This window comes from Helicoverpa armigera, chromosome 25, assembly GCF_030705265.1.
Source record: "Helicoverpa armigera isolate CAAS_96S chromosome 25, ASM3070526v1, whole genome shotgun sequence".
NCBI classification, from domain to species: Eukaryota; Metazoa; Arthropoda; class Insecta; order Lepidoptera; family Noctuidae; genus Helicoverpa; species Helicoverpa armigera.
Genome location: NC_087144.1, coordinates 1,159,976 through 1,182,340, shown reverse-complemented (window position 1 = coordinate 1,182,340; position 22,365 = coordinate 1,159,976). Strand labels below are relative to the sequence as shown.

Sequence of the window (22,365 nt, the reverse complement as noted above, 5' to 3'; positions counted from 1 at the left end):
TTCAAATTTAATTCCAGTTGGCGACATTCCGGACCCCGGCCGCATCACACGCAACCGTTCCCGAGATGACGTCTCTTCAGTAAACTCCTCAAATCTTCAAGTACGGAGCACCACGAAGAGCTTCTCAATATTCGCGCCTTGGACCCCCAAACATTACAACGACCAACACGACGTACACTACGCACAACGACCGAGGAAGGCCAAACCCAAAGAAATCGTCAAGAAGGCATCCTCAACGAGAACGCTAACAGAAGACAAGCCAGCCACTTTACAAAAAAATAAATCGTACAGCCAAACTACGCTGACTCGCAGACCACAAAATAGTCGGCTGACCAGCTCTAGCACAACACTATACAAGAAGTCTGACAAACGAAACAAAGAAAGGGAGAGTAGCAGCACTACGCCACGAAAGTCAGTCACTAGGGATGGGAAGAAAAGTCAATCGAGCGAGTTGATTAGCCGAGAGAGCGACCGAGAAAGGGTCTCTCGGTCAATATCGATGCCTAAAGACAATAATAAAAAAGCGGGCTGGTTTAAACTGTCCAGTAAAAATAAAAAACCTGAAATTAATACAAGAGTACGCTAACAGTGCAGCCATGGATGTCCATTAACTACTTATTTACATAAATTACGAGTATTTGAAAAAATCTAATGTTTACTGAATGACTGTTAACAGCAATATTTTGTAATTCTTAAGTTGCGGGGTCCCACTTTTAAAACTGAGCTTATTTCTTTGTTCAGTGTCCCTTGTTTGTGCCGTTTAATTATTTTCTAATTATTGTTTAACTGACAATGCAATGAGTGCCATACTCGCCTCGACACTATATTTGAAATACATTATGCAGGCAAAGATGGTCAATATCTAATTCTTTGTATGGTATTACCACTTTGAAATGGTTCTCCAATAATAAAACTAAAATTGGTCGCTCTTTCAGTATTCTCCTGAAATTGCTTATCAATGAAATATACACTTTTAGTTTATTATTAAGTAGTTACCTACTTAAAGAATATTTCAAACAATCTCATATTTGAGTCAAGATTTCCTAAGCGGTGCTAAGGTATTAAAAAATTATACTTGTCTATTAAATAAAAATAACACAGTCCCTTCCTAGTGGTTACTTTCTTAGTGCCATTGACCACATTTACTTATTCAATAATGTTACCATTTTATTATTTTGTAGTCATTACATAAAATGCTTTTATTACTAATGAGATATTGAAAATATCTGTGCATAATAATTTTAATTTTATTCTCTTGTAATTTAGGTATCTTTCCTAATTTTAATGCTTCTAAACTAAGTACTTCTAAAGTTACAGAGTAAAGACGTTACTTTGAAATCAATAAGCCTGCGAACATAACGTCGTTTGTAATACTTAAAGTGTTAAAATGTAATGTAGCTCGATTGTACTTGAAAAATTTATAAATAAACATCTAATTATAATTAATTGGTGTGTTATTTTGCTACCCAAACCACGTTTTATTATGTGTCAGTGTTTCAATCAACACACTAGTAAAAAGTTATCAAAAAACATTGAATTGTAACAATGATGACAAGTAGATACATATGTACGTGTTTCGTACAAATGGCATTATTAATAGCATTAAACGTTAAGTGATAACTCGGGTGTCGGTTTAAGTGTAGTGTACACTTAGGTTACAATGCCGCAAAGAGTTAATCCCTCATGAAGTAACGCGTTAACACACATTAAAGAGGTTAGACACACAAAATAATTCTAAAAACTAAAGCTTTCTCATTTGACCATTCCATTATCGTGCTCGTAAAATTCAGTTACCCCTTAAACAAAGTATCTACACTCGTCCTTGCATGCGTGCAATGAGATGGCATTAATGTAGTCAACATCACTTAGCGCGCTAAGCTACGCACTAAAACCCTTTGATGTGTCCAAAAAACCGACACCCGAGTTATCGCTTAACGTTTATGGCGTCCAGGGCCGATTTTGACCACGGCGCGGCGGTTGTTCTCATGTAAGGAGAGAAGCCAGCTGCGCAGGACATACCTAATAGTGCTTGAGTATTTCATACCTATTTAGGTATATTATATTATATTGCATCCCTGTAATAGGCATAGGTAGACTATATAGTATAGTATAGTATAGTAGACTATATAGTCTACATCTTTTATAACTTCTGTGTATGTATCGCTGTTGGTGTACCTAATAAATAAATAGATATTTGCGCAGACACAATGCACTCACTATTACTTCACTCTTATAGCCCGATGGGACTGTAGACAGAAAATCCGACACGACCGGAGAAAGATCGGGCGCAGGACCGTAGGTAATTAACGTGCTCTCCGATGCACGGGAGAATCAATTACCAACTTCCAGGCTAAGGGCTGTGGAAGTTTCTTAAATGGAAAGTTGGGGCTGTGTTAACCCAACCCACCTCAGCGATTTCGGCACGATCTGGGAATCGAACCCTAAACCAACGAGGCAGTCAAAATGTCAACTACCACACTACTAAATAAAAATCTTAAACGCATCATATTCGCCATCTGTTATCGAGTAGCGCAAGTTATATAGGCACAATTCTGGTTAAATAATTCAACGATAGATAGAGCTACAAAAGGATTCAAATGCAAAATATTTATTAACTAATAATAATTTGTTATTTCAACAAGGTTTTATTTTAAGTTAGTTTTTATTTTATTTTGATGAATTCAAATTGTAATCTAAATAGTGTGATAATTATAATTTTAAATTAGCATGTTTGATTTTTTATAATGGCAAGTTAGTCGTCAACGTCATGTCGATTTGGACGTCTCGGGTTGGCCTTGGCGCTGATTGGAAAACGCAGTACGCACTCACCGCCGGGTTCTTCGACGTTTCAATTTTCATGCTTCATACGTCTGTCAATTATTTGATTAGTTTATTTCATGTAATTTCCTACTCAATGATTATCTAATACTTCTACTTCTCATAACTAAGAGTAACATCAAAAATGGCTCGAAGATACAAAGACGCCGCTGCAAAATTGCAGCAAAATGTTCAGAAACACTTAAACCAAATGAAGGAACTCTCGTCTTCGGAGGATGAGGAGCCTTGCGAGTCCAGCGTTCTAGAAGGCGTGTTCCAGAGCTACTGGCGTGGAGGCGGCGACACTCACATGCTGAACAGGACCAAGAACCTTCTCGAAGAAGCCATCAGCGGCCGCGCAGTGACTTGTCTCATATGCATAGGTTCCATTAAAAAAACTCACGCGATCTGGACTTGTGACCATTGCTTCTCCTATTTCCATCTATCTTGTATACAAAAGTGGTCAAATGACAGCATTAGCTTACGTAGTGAAGAATCTCACGGCCCTATTGCTGTAATAAAACAACAGAAAATTGAATGGTGCTGCCCTAAGTGCCGGAATTCGTATTCCAAAGAAGAAATTCCACGGAAGTACCGTTGTTTCTGCGGTAAAACTGATAATCCGCAAAACCACCCTTGGCTTATACCTCATACTTGCGGAGAGGTCTGTGAAAAAAGGCTGTCTACTGGTGATAATTGTAAACATAGATGTTTGCTGTTATGTCACCCTGGTCCATGTCCGCCGTGCCCACAAACTGTGAATGGAACATGTTTTTGTCAAAAGGAACACAAGAGAGTGAGGTGTAGTGCTGAAAAATGGTCCTGTGGTCAGCTGTGTAAGAAAACCCTTTTGTGTAAAACTCATAAATGTGAAAATGTGTGTCATGCAGGTGATTGTGATGACTGCAGCTACACAAGCATACAGCCTTGCCAGTGTGGCAATGAGAAAGCTAAAAGACCATGTAATGATCCATTCTGGCAGTGCAAGAAACCTTGTAATAAATTATTTTCTTGTGGATATCATAAATGTGAGAGAGTTTGTCATTCAGGTGACTGTGGAATGTGTCCTAACTCAGGAATGTTATCATGTCCGTGCGGGGCCAACAAGAGATTTGTTCAATGCCCTGATGTTATGGAGACATGCTTAGGTACTTGTGGGAAAAATCATGATGGATGTGAGCACAGCTGCCCAGAAAAGTGTCACAATGGCAACTGTCCACCTTGCCAAGTCCTGGTATCTAAAGAGTGCCACTGTGCAACCCACACAAGGTCATTACCATGTAGCAAAGATTATAAATGTGACACCAAGTGCAGAGGCATAAGATCATGTGGTAAACATGGGTGTGGAAGAAAGTGCTGTAATGGGAACTGCCCTCCATGTGAGAAAACTTGTGATAAAGGACTGCAGTGCGGTAGGCACAAGTGCACCAATATCTGTCACCGTGGCCCATGTTACCCATGCCCCCTGGAATCTAAAGTAACTTGCAGATGCAAAGAAACCTATGTAAGAGTCCCATGTGGACGGGAACGCCAAACAAAACCTCCAAAATGTCACTTACCATGCAAAATTAAATACAAGTGTGGTCATAGTGCAGAAAATAAACATTCTTGCCACTTTGGTGACTGTCCACCATGTAAAGCAATTTGTCAAAAGCAGTATGCAAAATGTGGTCATCAGTGTAAGTCAGTGTGTCATGAATATGTTGCAGTGTTGTTCAAACAAGTGGAAAAACCTGCAACTCCATGGGAAGTACAACCTCCAAAGACGAAGATTATGACCTTAGATTGTCCACCATGTGATACTCCTGTACCTATGGTTTGTTTTGGAGAACATGAAACCGATAACCAGCCTTGCCATTCAGCAATACGGCGGCCATGTGGAAGAGAGTGTGGAAAACCACTGGCCTGTGGAAACCACAAGTGTACTTTACTTTGTCATTTATATAGCCCTGTTCCTGAGTATGCCAATGTGCCTTCTAGTTGCAGACCATGCAATAGAGAGTGCTCTGTTCCTCGTCCTGAGAAGTGTGCCCATAAGTGTTCTATCCGGGCATGTCATCCAGGCCCATGCCGTCCATGTGAGATACTTGAGCGTTTAGCTTGCCACTGTGGAGTAACAGAGATATACCTCCGTTGCCGAGAATTATCTGAAGCTACTGAGGAGAAGCTGTCATGCAAGCAACAATGTCCTAAGAACTTAGAATGTGGTCACCGTTGCCGTAATTCTTGCCATTCAGGACCTTGTGGCAACCAGGTGTGCACTAAGAAAACCAAAGTCCATTGCCCATGTGGTAATATAAAAAAGGAAGCCCCTTGCAACGCAGTCAGAAGCGGAGAAACTAAGATACTGTGCGATCAAACCTGTGAAGCTAAGAAGATAGCTGCTAAAATAGAGCAAGAAAAAGAAAAACAGAGATTAAAAGAATTAGAGGAAGAGAAGAATCGTAAAGAGTTAGCAGAATATGAGTGGAAACTTAGTGGCAAGAAGAAAAAATATAAGGAGAAGAAGATGGTTGTTGATAAAGATGATAGGAGTTTCCTGAAGAGATATTGGGTACCCATATCATCATTCCTATTTATGATGCTAGCCTCAGTATATTATATTTTTTATGTATAAATAGAAATGTCAATTATTCCATTAGCTGTAACTTATGTAAGAAGCTAGGCATGCTAGATCACATTTATAAATGATAAATAATTGTATATGAAAACATTCAATACCAATTCTATTGTTAGTAAGCACGAAAAAACGGAGTTTTAGTGTGGAAATTATAAAATCTACTTCATATTTATTTTAGTATGTAGAACACCTGTGTGTTATATATTTTATTTGCACTGACTTTGTCAAGTAAATGATAAAATAAATTGTTTTGTTTTTAAAGACAGATAAGATGTTTTTTTAGACATAGATATATTTGGGTTCTTATTTTGTAATTGAGGTCTAAATAGTCCCATAATTGGCCAAGGGCCTCTCTTAATAACTCATGCTTACTCTATTTATGAACACCATTCATTGCCAGTTTGTCTTGAATTTATAACTTATATATGTCACCGTAAAATTACAAACATCGTTAGATTACAATCTATCTCGAGAGATTGTAAACTGTCGAATTATCGTGAACCGTAACATCTGATTGCAATTTAACGTATTATTTTTCGCTATATTATAATCTATCAAAGCGGTCAAATTGTCAACTGGCGTAGAACGGAATGCATCTTGCGCGCTGATTGGTAGAACGTAATGTGCCCCCGCCGCTCCGGCATTCTCCATTTTTTGTTTGTTTATTTCGTTTGTTGTCGATTGTGTAAACAACTGTGTTTTTTTTTTGTGATTATAAATTGATTTCCTGTTGAAAATAACTTATATGTTTAGAATTAGTTATATAAAAGTATACGGGAACTCCATGGGAACAGAACGGCTGGTCGTGATTGGTCGATCTTACAAAAAGACTGACCAATCAGGGAGAGCTTTCGGACAGTTGACAATTTCTCATCGATAGACTATAATATAGCGAAAAATAATACGTTAAATTGCAATCAGATGTTACGGTTCACAATAATTCGACAGTTTACAATCTCTCGAGATAGATTGTAATCTAACGATGTTTGTAATCTTACGGTGACATATACAGGGTGTTTGGCGCATGGACCGACAAAAATTTTTGGGGGATTCGTGAGGCCATGTACTAGTTTTCACTCATAGACCCAATGTCCTATATGTCACTGTATTCGAGATACGATTTTTTTTGTTTGTTTTTAAAAATTACCGGAACTATCACCTTTAAAACGCTATAACTTTTCAGTCTGTTGTCGAATTTACACCAAATCACTTTCATTGCGTTCTCTGATGTATTATTATTCCAAATAAAACATAAATTCATAGCACTAGATGGAAAAAATACTTGTTGAGCTTCCAAACTCTTAAAATGAAAAACGTATGAAAAATGTCAAATTCAAAATTAATTATAAAAAGTAAAAGCTTTTATGAACTTCGTTTAATAAAAAAATTGCCTACTTAATACCCTTTCCAACGATATGCCACATGGGTGTGAAATCATTAATAATGTCGTCAAAATCAGAGCAGGAACGAACACGCACTCTAACGTCTCTAACAACGAACCCGTTTGATAGAACAATGGTAAGCAGGTAATTGGCAGGTAAACTGCCTGTCTCTTTCTTACGCATGAAAAATATCTCTTGTCTTTGTCTATCATTGGGTTGGAGTTTGTTATGTGATCCTTGTTTAGTCGAGATTTGACTATCTCTGCTATCGGAAGTGTCCGTGTATTTCACGTTTTCCTATTTCGTTGTTTTTTGTTAAAGTTTGTTTTTGTTAAGTTTTGTTTGTTGAACTTTTCTGTTAAACTGTTGGTGTATTCACCGTGCTTGTTACAATGCCTAACTTCAGCAACGAAGAGTATGCTGACATGTTGTTGGCATATGGCAGCGCTAATTGTAACGCTCGTGAAGCGCGTAGAATTTACCAGCAGCGTTATCCTAACCGGCGTATACCACACCACGAGACGTTTGCTACAACCTATCGACGTCTGAGGGAGACTGGAAACATAAATTTCCAAGAGCCTCGCGTTAATGTGAGGCAACATAATGTTGTAATTGATGAAAGCATTTTGCAAGCTTTTGATGAGGATCCAACGACAAGTATTCGAGTTGTAGCTGAAAGACTTCACTTGTCGGTTTGGAAAGTTTGGTCAGTTCTTCGGGAAAATGGAAAGCATGCGTATCACTACACTTCTGTTCAAGGTACGTTAAGTACTTTATTTATTTTATCAGGCGAAATCGTAAAACTAAATTTTGAACCAGTTATCTTCGACCTTATTGTGCTGAAATTTTGCACCCAAAAAACTTGTATTTTAAAATGGTTTTAACCATACACTTATTTTAAACGTTTACAAATATCCTTGTAGCTTTACTGGTTCGTTTTCAAATAAATACCTAGTAACTTTTATTTTTCTAATTTTATCTTTTAAATTTATGTTAGTTTTGCCATTCAAAAGTGAATTTTTACCAGTCTTTAATGGATTGTTCTAGGTCTCATAGATGATGATCACAGGAGACGGCTCGATTTTGCCGATTTATGATGCATACGGACGTAGATGATACAAATTTTTAAAAGAATTTTGTGGACTGATGAATCCAATTTTAATCACGAGGGAATTGTGAATCTCCACAACCTTCACCATTGGGCGCAAAAGACAAAATCCCCGCAAGAAAAGACAAAGTTCCTTTCAAACTAAGTTTAGTGTAAACGTTTGGGCGGGGTTATTGGAAGACACCTGATCGGTCCACATTTCTTACCAGAGCGCCTGACCGGAGAAAATTATTTGAATTTTTACTCGAAGATTTACCTGAATTGGTATTACCAGTATTAGATGGAGAACCAATTATTTTCCAAAATGATGGCTGTCCAGCACATTACCAGCGAGACGTGCGAGAACATTTGGACAACTGTTTTCCAAATTCATGGATCGGAAGAGGCGGCCCAATTCCTTGGCCTGCACGTTCACCAGACCTGACGCCCTTGGATTTTTATGTCTGGGGCCGTGCAAAGAAATTGTGTATGCGACTGAAGTACCCACAAGAGAAATTTTAATCGAAAGAATAAATTGCGCCTTTGAAATTATGAAAGCAGAAATGCGACTGAGGACGACGACTGTAGAAATTAGAAAAGATGCCGTGCATGCATTCGCAACAGAGGCAGTCATTTTGAACATAATTTATAACTTAAATTTAATTAAAACATTTTAAAACATTTTGTGTTTTCATTACCCTGGCACTGGTTAATGTGTACCTTTAGGTTTGTGACGACATTATTAATGATTTCACACCCATGTGGCATATCGTTGGAAAGGGTATTAAGTAGGCATTTTTTTATTAAATGAAGTTCATAAAAGCTTATACTTTTTTATAATTAATTTTGAATTTGACATTTTCATACGTTTTTCATTTTAAGACTTTGGAAGCTCAACAAGTATTTTTTTCCATCTAGTGCTATGAATTTATGTTTTATTTGGAATAATAATACATCAGAGAACGCAATGAAAGTGATTTGGTGTAAATTCGACAACAGACTGAAAAGTTATAGCGTTTTAAAGGTGATAGTTCCGGTAATTTTTAAAAACAAACAAAAAAAATCGTATCTCGAATACAGTGACATATAGGACATTGGGTCTATGAGTGAAAACTAGTACATGGCCTCACGAATCCCCCAAAAAATTGTGTCGGTCCATGCGCCAAACACCCTGTATAAACTTATTGTTTCTGAACAAGCTATATTAAAAATATAAAATAGTGTTAGCTGCCAGTAGTTACAAAGAGGGCAGCAGAGACGAGCGACCATAGACACCTCGCCATTCAGCCGTGCATCTATGCTTGGAAGATTCTTTTTTCGAACGTCATTATGACAAGACATGTTATAGTTTGACAGGATGCGATTTTGCCGCGTTTAATGATCGCTTCGCGTTTAAAGATTAATCTTAGTTGATTTTCATGTTAAAACTATTTCTTGTAATTTCCTCGTTAAACAAACCTGCTTGTGGTTTTTAAGAATAGTTTTAATGCTATTCAAACTCTTTGGTCAACCATTTTATTTTCTTCTTTTTGACAAAAGACAACCAATGTAATGTTCCAAAAACAAAAAAAAAATTGAAATAAAAGGCATTGATATTTCTCCAATGTAAAAAGGCATTTTTTTGCAAAAGTAGTGAAATAACGAGTTGAAATTATAAAAATCCAGGTAAAACAACTGTTTGATATATTAGTTGTCAATTTTATAAAACTTTCTTGAGTTGAAAATAATAAATAGTGTGTAGTGTACTGTATTATCACCGATATCTGTCTGTCGTCTCGTTGTCGCATAGACGCGGAGAGTACTCACTATACTCTATGGCCATTGGCCAGTTGGCGGGAACCGGGAGAGTGTGGCACGGGAGTAAGACGTTATGTGGGCAAGCGAGCCGATATCCTAATTATCGGATGGTAAATTACCATCCGATAATTAGGATATCGGCTCGCACAGGTAGGGCGAACACTACATAGTGGTTGTGTTAGTTATTCAATGGCGTTTCTGCCAGGAATTCATATCGTTTGTCGCTAAAATAATATTGTTTTTGTGTCGATATTTTTTTTATTTGAAGGTTGGGTTGTTGTAAGGTTGTTCGTGCTTTGTTCTGTTATTTATTTTGGTTAGTTTGATTTCATCAAGATTCTTAGCTTTGTGATGCTTAAGTATGAAAGCTATGTTCGTGAAGTATATTGTCATTGTCTCTTAAGGTTTTTAAAAAAAAAGTAGTTATACATATTATACCTAGTCTACATAGTAATGTTTTTCATTGCTAGGTAAATACAATACCAAAACAACGAAGTCCTTAGACAATATATACCAATGATTTAATGCAAAATATACATTTTAAGATCTAAGCTGGAATAAAAGTGATTAATGGATGCCCAGTGGATCTATAATCGAAACAAACAATTTTGTTTGAACCTACTGGCAATTAGTTGTTATAGGAGTTGAAAAAACCCATCTTTTTGGTCAGTGTTGGTTTGTGCTTTCCATTCGAGCAAGGATAATTTTGATGGCAGAGTTTTTAATTTATTCAAAAAATGTGCATTTAGATAGGTTATATGTTATACCTACAGGTCGTGAATGTCATTGCTCAAAATATAATAGAAAGGTTCTTTGTTCATAACTATAATATATCATAATTTATTGTTTTATTTTGGTTCGTTGGTTAGTCATTGCTAGTAAGAATCGGTGTTGTTAGGTAGGTTTTACCAATTATTATAAGTGGGTGATTGACTTAGGATTCCAATTGATTTATTACATTAAAAAAAGTTCTTTCAAAATTGGGTCAGTGGGTCGTCTTAGGGGCGGAGTTATTGTGTCAAAATATCTTTTTTGTTTATTTATATCATTTTGTGTAAATGCACTTAATTTTGTAATGGTCCCTAAATATAATTTAGTCATTGATTTTAGCAAGGTAAAAATAACTACCATTGTAATGTCCTATTTATTCATGTTCATTTTAATTGTGGTTTTATATAATAAAATATTCACTTATCTTGTCTTGTATGATTTATTAATTCAAGCTACATATAAGTTTTTAGAAGTATTTTATTAAATGTATTCTATGTATTATATTACTGTTAGAACGTTGGTAAAGTATGTTGTTCCTGTTACCTATGGTTCTATGATGGTTCTAGTCTTTGAGTTTGATTAAGTATAGAAAGATATTGCGAGCAAATACATTTTGTTATTCGGCTAGTCCGTTCATAACATGTAGTGTCTGTTGTTTGTAATACCCAGGCAGGACGTGTTAGAGCTACCTTCTTGCCGATAATAGATAGTAAAAGCAGTAGTTTATGGAGCTTCAAAACTCTTAATGTTTATTTAAGGAGCACATTTTATTTGCCACCAGCAGTTTTCTCGCGGTTTTGCCCGCGACCCGTGGGAACTACTGCTGGAGAAAACATAGCGTATGTTACTCGGGGAATAGACAAGTTTCACAACTATGAAAGATTTTAATTGATTGATCCAGTAGGTGGTTTCGGAGCCCTAAGGGTACAAACAAACAAAAAAATGTTTATATTTATTTATAGTAATGCAAATTGCAGCAGAATAATCACATAGCTGGTGAGCTGGATTATCAGATTTAACGGCAATGCAGCATCAATGAAGAAAAGGCCACATGCACTCATCTTACTGAATGAGCGGTTCATCTGTAACACTTGCTTGTATAGGCGAATTTGATCATCTGAAAAGATGAAGAAATGTTAGGGAAGGTGATAATTTTGGACCAAGGAGGTACGTGAAGGTAGGTAGGTAGGTACCAAATAACTGTCATCCATTTTGGCAAATCTAGAAATTACACCCGTAAATCTGACACACACCTATTTTCATATCGACCCCATGAACAGGCTTTAGATCATGCACCCTATGAACAGTCAGCTGCATCTGACTACAGAGTGGTAGTCGTATTAGCATACCTACCTGAACAGTCCTTCTTCACAAGCCGAATGCAAGTCGTTTCTGCTTCTTCAATGGCCTTATAGAACATCTCGCACTGCACGCTGTGGTAAATTACCAGCAGTATGTCCTTTAGTATCCATACAGCCGTAACCAATCCGATACCCATCGTTTTGTATACTGAAGCTACCTGAATTTTAAAAAAAGATCCTAGTTTAATTACAAATCTGATAAGGCATAAGAGGTTTCAAAGGGTAGTTTCTATCATTTCTATAAAATTTGATTACACCACTATTTAACTTTAACAATAACAAAACCATAACCAGCCATATACTTGCTGCCCGTTGGTCAAATCTGCGTTTTGACATCTGAAAATGTTTCGGTCGTTAAACTGTTTGTCGTTATATTGTTCGTGTAAGACGTTGAATCTTACCTGGGAATGTGACGGTGGCGCATTTTTATGTAGTTGTATGTGTGTCTCCAAAAGACCCAAGTTACGAGTAAATGCTTGAAAAATGATGAACAATGTCTGTAAAAAGCGTATTTTGGACTTGGTTATACGTAGGTCATTTATATACCGAATGCTAAATATACTTGAGCTCAAATTAAAGACCTTAAAGCCTGATGCTATCCTACAATAAATAGACATTGAGTTCTTTAAAAATCCTTACCAACTCTTGAAAAATCGTCTTGTATAATTTGAAACTTTTCAGAATATTTTCGTAAACCTCTAATAACTTCATGAAACGTGTTCCATCTTCATTATTAACTTGCGACACATTTTTGTTCCATTCATCGAGATATTTTCTTAATAATGTTATAATACGAATGGCATATACGCGATTTATATCATATGAGATGAACATTAATCTGGCCCATAAAGTTACAATACCTAAGTCATCCATATAAAGGGTGACCATAAAAAAAATGTACGTAAACAAATCGATAGTAAAGACAAATATAACATAGATCCAGTTGTAAAAAATAAAGCTCTTGACACTTCTACTAAAATCAATGCCTCTATTAATAAATTGGATCATCTTAATAAGCTGGATGTTATAGTTTTCGAAAACTATATTTCCTACAATAATCAATGTCAATCCCATACTAAAAGTAACGGTTCCTGAAACATGGATAATTGACATGATTATCGAACTTTTGGAGAAATCATTGGTGACGATATAGAAATAAATGAAGCAGAGACTCAGGGCACCGGCGTAAAAAACGTTAAAGAGAGAGAGACACTTTCGCAGCATCCCAATGGGCATGATACGATTATCTTGTATGCTATACTTTGAAGACAGCAATAGAAAAAAGGCAAAGTTAAAAGGATAAATGATTCTTAAAACTTCATTATCGAGACGACTATCGTGATGTACTGGATTCAGGATGATCGTTTGATTTCTTTTCTTTTGGAATATTTTAAAAATATTATGCATGCTGACGTCAGGGCGATTTTTAATTAGTTTGTGGACTAAACGGCAGTTTTCAAATATTACCTTTATTGATGTAGCTATACCATTTTGGTATATGTATTTGGCTCATTATATTTGGTTATTGGAGGTTTATCACCTGATTAGTCTAATGTTTTGATGTGTTATCAGATATGATGCGTTAACTTTAATGTATCATGTTACTTTTACTCGTGTGTCTCACCTATTCATGCGCACACAATTTTATTGTACACATTCATAAATTATTCCAATATGTATTCATTATTACGCGTCTTTTATTAAAGAAAATTGACAAAGTTCTTAATTTTTTTTTTTAGTGGGAAATCATCGCCTGCTGTGGGTGCGTGAGGCAGCGTGACGGGCACTAGCAGACTAACTGACTTAAATCCATCATGTTGCTTCTGGAGCCCTTTCAAACTATCCCGCAGCTCCTTCGACCCGGCTTTAGTTTCGTTTCATCATCTATCCTGCCCTAACACGGGGTTGGTCAATCATATTTCCTTCTTCATGCTCCTCCATCTTACGGTCATCTCATAAGTAACAGTATTTCCAGATACGACGTCTTTCCCATCGCTTCTGTTGTAAAAAAAAACATTACATTTTTAAATAATTTATTCATATAAAAAAACACATTAAAATTGTCTTATCAAAGATACGCAAATTGTAACAAGACAATAGTGTAGGACGTGAGAAAACTGCATAACTGCAGTGGCAACTGGGCGTCTACGTCGAAGAAGCCGCAAGCGCTCATCTTATGAAACATAGCACGCTGTACTCTTAGCACGTTCTTGCAAACATTTGGATCTGTAAAATTCAAAATGGTCCAGATCAATTAAAAAACTATTTTAAAAATCTCTTTCTTATTTATTGTTCTTGTTGAGTTCTTTTATGTCATCGGTGTATGATTGAACCCATAGTCTGTGGTTTATTGTCATGATTTTGACATCCAAAGAAGAACTGTGTTTAACTATATAGTAGGTAACTGATTATCATCACCATCATCAACTGATTACTAATAACTCATCTTTACATACTTCATAGAATAAAGATTGTGGTCGATGAAAAAGTTTTTCATAACCTAAAAGTATTTCTAGGAAAAATACGTTTGCAATCACAAAAGTTTTTCAACATTTTGTTTATCTTATTAACGGAATACTTACCATGACGGTGTCTTGCCTGTATGAACATCACGCAGGTGCTCTCAACATCTCTTAACGCAGCATAGAAATTCTCGCACTCTATAGCTAACAAAATTACCATGGCGATGTTTTTCATATTCCACATCTGTGTCGCCACCGGCAGGAAGATGAACTGAAATAATAATTATTTCCTTTTTAACAATAACAACTTCGTAATTTACTTTCTATCGTATATTCCAGCCAATTGAATATTTTTTTAAGTGTAGGTTCTCGCGGAATATAATAAAATCACATGTTTTTCAATTCCATCAAGCCTTTGAAATTTTTATGTTTGTAATGAGTTCCATCAAAATAATTATGTTTTTACGTGTGTTGAGATTTATATCTCCAATCATGCTTACTCGTGATTGTAGATCTAAAAATGATCTTATACACAGGACCATGGAGACGTTACGCAAACTGAGGTACGATACAAACAATGTATAATAAGTTATCTGCAAAAAAAGAAAAATACTTATTTTCCATTAAATTTCAAATTATTTTATTAGATTTTTATGTCGTGAAAATATAGTTTTACATATTTTTTTATTCAAAATTAAGCTCTCATCTGAACTAACCATTAGTCGACAACTCTTGTCTAAGATCGTGTAAGCTTCTTGAATATTCGCAAATACATCAAACAATATATCCCAGTCCTCGTTTCTTGCTAAATTATCAAGGTTTCTCGAATTTTCTACTTTTTTTATCCACACACGAAGCATTTTAGTCATCAGTTTCAAAAAGAATATCGTGAACATAATATTTGTGTCATGGTTGATAGAAATATACCCCGCAAATATATCGAAAACACTGACATCATCAAAAGTATAAACGAAAAAGCAGAAGAAAACTATAAAACAACTATTGATAAATATAATGAAAGACCAGTTGAAGATCACATAATATTTAAGTTTGAATTTATCAATTTGTAAGGCTTCGAGCACGTGCTGGATTTTGAGGATTAAAGAGACATTATGCTGACTTTGGGTGATATTCAAGAATGCACGAGTCAAATCTCCGATTACGAAAATTACATAGTCCACAACACTGGCAAAAATAAAGTACCGCGTGGAGTGCTCGCCCCATCCTTTCTTTCCGCTAGCAGCACTTTTAATAACACTGATTAAATGAATCAAGCTGAAACATCTATAAATAAACCAGCTAAACAAACTAAAACAGTTGTAGAAATAAGTATTGCAATAGATATGATTGTTACGAATGGAATACTTGGCGTAAAGTAAAATATTTTGCATGAAATTCAAAGGCCTCAGCATCGATTGTAGATCATCCTCTATTTTGTTATTTTGTAATAAATCAGATTTACATGTTGGAACAATTATAGTTTCTATTCTTTTAAACTTCAATTTATTTTTTAAATAGGTATACATGTCCTTTGAAGTTGTCATGATCATTCTGAATGGCGTTCGTAAAGTCGATCGAACAGTGTTTAAGTAATTATTTTAACATTTAAATGATAGTTTGACATCGTCATCAGTTGTTTGTTCGTTTATCGTGTAAGTCGGAACTTGATAAACTTTTTTATTAATGAATGTTGAATTCCAAAAATAACAGGTTTGTAAAGGCTCGTAAAATGTTGACAGTTGATCAACATTGTTGCTCAGCAACAACACTGTTGCTGAGCAACAACACTGTTGCTGAAAACTTTGTTTAAATGAGTATTATAATAGTTGTCTAAACGTCAGGCTGCGTTAAAATGTTGCCCTAGAAAGTATTTGGTTGCAGAATCCCACAATGATTTGGATCGAAATACTTGTAAAAATGCAATTTATTTAATATTCTCATTCTCATTTATTTATTTTCATAAACATCTATATTTCGTAGCCTATATTGTCCCACTGCTGGGCAAAGGCCTCCCTATTTTGTCTCCACACCTCTCGATCTTATATATCTTAAATATTAGTTAAAAAAACATTTAAAAATATTAAATAAAGGTGGACACCGATATGGTGAACAGGGTCTTAGATTCCGGAGACAGAAACAATATGACCGTATCAAAGAGGCTGCCAAAATCCAGTCCCTTGATCCAGCCGCCTATCGAGAGCCTTATGAGGTATTGGTCGAGGCTCTTGGCTATTAGACCATTAATTATTAGACATTAATTCAGCACAATAACACTTTAACATAACAGATGAATTCAAAAAAAGTTACGCGTAACAGGCACAATTATTATCATAGTATTTTTACAATTCAGACTTAATTCAAAGGAACAATACGCGCCAACCTATTTTGCCTTTTGTGACATCAACCCACATCTTGATCCACCAAATACCCATGTAACGAGTGTACTTTACAGAATAGCAAATTGTAGGAGTACTATAGCATAACTTGTGAGCAATTGCATTAAATGCATCGGTAGCCTAGCATCCAGACAAAACAGGCCACACGCAGTCATCTTGCTGAATGAACGATCTATCTGCAGCACTCCTATGCATAGTTGTTCAGTAATATCTGAAAAGAAAAGAAGTTAGTATGATAATCAAAGATATAAGGATTCTTACACAAGAGCAACAGTGCGTCTTAGATACGGCAGCCGAAGGACAGCGTGTTCTAAATCGCTTTGCATGATTATAGCCTAAAAGATTTGGTTAATTATGAACCCCGTCCATTTTGGTGACAGGCATGTTGTTGTGCCCAAGAATTAATTCGTTTACCCTTAGAGCGTATGCAGAGAACATATCTTGATAGGGTCCCATTGTCCGATACCAGTTTTCTTGGTCATTTACACACTAGCTCATTTCTTTTCAATATGTCGCCCCATTTGATTCTGACGGTGTCATTAGGAATTGAATAGTAGCTTCCCCTGTAATGAATACTAAATGCGGCTTTTTCATTCTTTTTTATCATATTTGTATCATGTACATAGTGTACTTATGACGAGGTACACATTGAAACGGTTCTGGTGCACATTGAAATTATTTTAAATTCTAGATTAATTGTAATAAACAGAATATCAAGAGAAGTCAGGGACATTCCTGAGGAGGTAGATCTTGCTTTGCATGATTTGATTAAAATTAATCACAACTCACATTTTGAACATATAAGTATGACCTTGAAAATCAATAAGAAACATATAAATTTTTACCCAAAAACGTCCCTCCAACCTTATTTCAACCTCTGACCCTGGGTTGCCTAAGGAAAGAGAAGATATTTCTCTTCACTTGGTGGTTCTCATTTCCTTTTTCCCATTGTCACTTTTTAATTTGTCATGTAACTCCTCCAAAGTGCTCGTTAGTATATTAACAATTTGTGCCAATGTCTTTTCTGTATTGCTCACTATTCTTTTCTTTTCAATCTGATCAAAAAACGTTGAATCAAATAGATGTGTCCTCTGGTTGCTAAAGCAGAGCACAGTAACCACTTGATTGTGTACTCCTGATAAAAGACCACTTTGATTGGCGCAAGACATCTATTAGCATAATATTTCACAATAGGTAAATGTATTTTAGTTTCTGTAGAGCACTTTCAGGGCTGCCAGGAGCAAGTTCCCCATCCCTTCTGTTGTGAACTAATTGGCAACGTTGGTGATTTGAGATAAAATAGAAAGATCCTCTTTATACGTAATAAAAATGCCGTGGAACACTATTTGAGAAGCCATTTCTTCTTGCATCTCTCCACAAATGGTGAATCTTTTCCTAGATTCAGATGTTACTTTGTAGGCGTACCAGCCCCCTGCGCCTTTTACTACTAAAGAAGTCGCAATACTTGCCTTTTGTCACTATGTAAATTCTACATATGGGAGAAAATGGTTATTATGGTGAACATTCTAGTGGCTTGTCGGGACGTTGTTCTTAGAAGAATTTCTGCGACCAATGTGGTTAATGTTGAAATTTTGGAAGCCTGTTTCGTATTCTTAGTGAGTTCAATGATGTCGTCTATGCGGGGTACATGTGACATTCCACGCTTGGACTGCTAATGAGTACATACATCTGTACACGCCTTCTGGACGGTACTCGCTGAAGAAGTTACTGGCGTTACTGCAATCTCCGTTGAAGTCCCCGTTGAAACCCCGTGACTCTCAGTATGAGTGGTAAAGACAAACTTACCTGGGAACAGGAAAGTGGACGGGAAAGAAATCTGCCGACAACGGGGCACTCGATGCCGGCCGGCCAGCGGGACACTTCCTCCGCACTTGTGTCAGTATAGTCTTTCCACGAGTCCGGGTGATACAGGCACTAACGGTCAGCACTTCAAGCAAGGTTTTTTCGTGGTTTTTTAATTGGTTTTGATCGCGCGACGAACCGCGGGCGATACCAATATTTTGACTTTTTGAAGTGAAGAAAAACAAAAGCGGAACCCGTCATGGTAGGAAAAACAAAAAAGAAAGAAATGAGGAAATGACCAAGAAGTCTGTACACCTTCACTGCGCAACATACAAACACAAGCAGTCATGAGCCCCCCAACACTTTGGACAATGGAAGACCTATGCTCCGGTGGGAATGACACTCCTATCAATACGTGATGAGCTCCCGAAAGGTCATATTTGGCAACCGGGAAATTTGTGTACCCCATGTATTTTGGTGACAGGCATGTTTTTGTGCCCAAGCCTTAATCCAGTCACCCTTAAAGCGTATGCAGAGAACATATCCGGATACGGTCCCATGGTCCCATACCAGTTTTCTTGGTCATCTTTATATAATAGCGTGGCTGTATTGCTCACTTGTAATTGCATTCTCCATTTTCTTGACTGTAAAAAGTCAATGAATTTCAATTATAGAGAAATGCAGGTGAAATATTTACCTTCTTATACGGCTGGGTCCTCATCATCCTACGTTTGATGAACAAAATACTCTTGTAAGAGGCTAAGTTTTTAGTGAAACGCCTGCGCCGCTCCGTGAGCATCTCACTCGACGCGTTCGCAATTTCCACTCTATTACAAATAGTTTCCTCCAGAGTGATTAAAAGTCTCTGAGTGCGGGGGTATGTCATTGAATACTGAAAATCCCTATCAAAACTTATTCTTAAAGCAATATTACTTTCAATGAAAATGTAGGCTCTAGTTGCATTTTCTGCTTCTTTTTTATTGTTGTTTTTTGGATTCGAATTAATTATAAATAGATTTCTAGCTTTTTCAAGAGCATTTAATAACCGCATTAATGTTACAGTATTTTTGTTAACCAACTTATTTCATTTTGGGTGATAACCTTCTAAGACGTTGTTAGTGCGATGTCGCGCGAAACGCTCAGTAGGTTGATGTTTTTATTGTTCATCCAGGTACGCTTAATGATACCTAGATTTTTTTTTCATATCAAGTTGCTCACTTTCTCCTTGCACGTAACACCAACCTACTACAAAATATTATTTTAGTGGGAATGCTGTTCACAACGCAACAATTCGTCTTTCTGCCTTACATTTGTCGTTACCAAAAGCGAAACAAAAATGTTTCGCTTTTCGCCAAAGACACCTGTGCCAATGGTAATAACTGCCTATTATCTGAGCCGAGGGAAAAAACATTGTAAAAGCGTAATTCCTTAGGTGGAACACTATTCTATACGTTGACTGTTTTTTATCTGGTAAGAGTGCGTAAATTAAAGGAACTAGTTTTGCCGTTTCTGCTGTACTGCCAACACCTCCGAGAATAGTGAATAATTCTCCAAAAGGTGGTGGTGGACAAGCTTTAAATGTAGCGTTCCCGAAAAATTCGGATATCCCATTAGTTTTGTTTCTAATGCCATCCACATTGTAATCGGCTAGAATGAGTTCATAATATTTTTCAGGCACTTGGACTTGTTCCGCATTGGTAAACGTAGTTTTTGTTACATTTTCTGCTGAATTGCGTATTTGATATGACGCTGTATGCTAGACAGTGAAGGTACGTTTGAGACTAGGTGTACACCTTCATCTTTTAATGATGCTGTAGTTTTTCACATTTTTCTCTTGGTTTGGCACGAGCCATGTCCACTGTTTATGGTTTAATGATGCTGTAGTTTATTATATAAACGAGGTATGGGCTTATCGCTACTAGCACATTTTTCTTTTAGTTTTCCAAGAGCGATGTCCACCGTATATCTTTTAATGATTCTGTAGTTTATTATGCAAACGAGGTATGGGCTTATCGCTACTAGCACATTTTTCTTTTAGTTTTCCAAGAGCGATGTCCACCGTATTCCTCGTCACGTTAGGTTCACACCCATGGGATGTTCTTAACAGGATAACTTGGTCCTATAAGTAATTACTAGTAATTAGGTTTTCAAAAACCTGAAATATTGATAATAGTACCACGGGTAGTTTTTTGCCCATGTTACTAGATAGCTTGGTAGTAGTACTACGCAACCAATGGTAAAACGGTCTTTGAGATGTTAGTTAGTCTGATGGCGATAATGACTAAAACAATAACTTGCCTGGACAGTTTTTCTTGAGTTGCTCAAAACATGCTGATTTAGCTTCTTCAACGGCTATGTAGAACTTCTCACAGCAGATGCTGGATATTATCACAAATAATACGTCTTTAGCTATCCACAAGCATGACATAAGAGGGAACAGTACATCATCTCCTGAGATAAGCTGGAAGAGGTAAACGTGAACTTAGTAATATTTTTACTAGCTGAATGGAATTGCCTGCTCAATTTGATGTATTGTTAAGAAAACATTGGATAAATAAATTAATACCTTATCATGCGAGTTTAAAATACTTTTCACTTCCTGCAACATCATTTCAAGAAAACCTAGAGTACGACTGAATCCATTGTATGCACGATGTACCACCTGCAACGGGAAATGTTGTATACTCAGAGTAATTCAACAGAACCTTACAATAATAGTGGGTAAATATAGTTTGAAGGACTTACCAAAACTTTGGTTATAGTCTTGTACAAATCGAAAGCTATCAAAATATTTTGATACGTCTCAAACATCTTTCTACAGTATATTTTATCGTTTTGCTGTTCTTCGCTCATACATGTGACACTATTTGTCCATACACTGAGGAACTTGGTTAGCAATATAAGAATTCTAGTGTAATAAAGGACTTCGATTTCAAAACTGATCAACAAAACATCATAGATGCCATCCCACACATTGAAGAAATTAAAAAAATATGAAAAATTTAGGAAATTAATCATACACAAAACAATAGTTATAACTAACGAAATCCAGTTCCATATGATGAAATTGCGAATCTTATTATTGAAGTCTACGCTTTTGTATATCATCTGAATCGTTACGACAAGCCTGACATTGTTTTGGCAGTTAATGACATTTAAAACATAACAGACGAGGAAAGCAGTAACGCGAGATATTTATTTACAAATTTATTTATTTACAAATTTTTGTACACACACATAATAAAGAAAGATGACAGGAAAGAAAGAATATACAAAGGTAATGCTTATTTCTAAAGAAATCTCTTCCAGCATACCTGCGAAAGGAAAATGAGAATAAAAGAGATGTAGACAGTGTGTAAAAAGCAAAGGAAACAGAAATTAAAATGGAAGAAAACAGCTGTATATTGTATATTATACCTACATAAACAATACGTAAATAATAAATATATACCTACTAAATAATATATACCCAAAAATAAAATAATATATACCTAGATACATAAATAAATAAATAAAATAACTATGATGCAATGGACAGATAATGTTCTTTAACTTTTCTCTTAAAAAGTCCAACAGTTTGGCAATCTCTAATCTCATGGGGAAGGGAATTCCATAACCGAACAGCGTGAACGGTAAAGGAATAGGAATAGAAGTCGGTGGAATGGGAAGGAAATTTTAGAATCGTTCTAAGATGTGACCTGCAAGGCGCATCATTAGAACGGATGAAGGAAAACCGCTCTCGAAGGTAAGAAGGAAATTTAGGGTTATAGAGGATGTTGAATAATAAACACAAAATGCGAGTGTTCCGGCGAAGTCGAATTGGGAGCCACTTGAGAGTGCTGCGAAAGCTAGAGACGTGATCATATTTT

General features: G+C 36.2%; 3 protein-coding genes across 3 annotated transcripts in view; 2 read left to right on the top strand and 1 right to left on the bottom strand.

Moving 5' to 3' along the window:
• Blo (bloated) overlaps positions 1-1,446 on the top strand; it is a 78,497-nt gene extending 77,051 nt beyond the window's left edge. Inside the window, exon 11 of the mRNA XM_021335806.3 lies at positions 18-1,446. Within this exon, the coding sequence (XP_021191481.3) occupies positions 18-586 (569 nt within the window). The 3' untranslated portion in view covers positions 587-1,446. The remainder of the gene's footprint in view (positions 1-17) is intronic.
• A 1,326-nt stretch (positions 1,447-2,772) lies between these two features.
• LOC110377089 (NF-X1-type zinc finger protein NFXL1) lies at positions 2,773-5,729 on the top strand. The gene has a single exon (XM_021335788.3). It carries the CDS (start codon positions 2,963-2,965, stop codon positions 5,432-5,434), a length of 2,472 nt encoding a protein of 823 aa, XP_021191463.3. The 5' UTR covers positions 2,773-2,962; the 3' UTR covers positions 5,435-5,729.
• Positions 5,730-12,529: 6,800 nt separating this feature from the next.
• Positions 12,530-16,909, bottom strand: LOC126055630 (uncharacterized). The gene is made up of 4 exons (XM_049845696.2): positions 15,014-16,909; positions 14,798-14,890; positions 14,418-14,568; positions 12,530-14,061 (listed from the first exon to the last, which is right to left on the bottom strand). Exons 1-4 carry the CDS (start codon positions 15,845-15,847, stop codon positions 13,904-13,906), a joined length of 1,236 nt encoding a protein of 411 aa, XP_049701653.2. The 5' UTR covers positions 15,848-16,909; the 3' UTR covers positions 12,530-13,903.
• Positions 16,910-22,365: the final 5,456 nt, after the last annotated feature.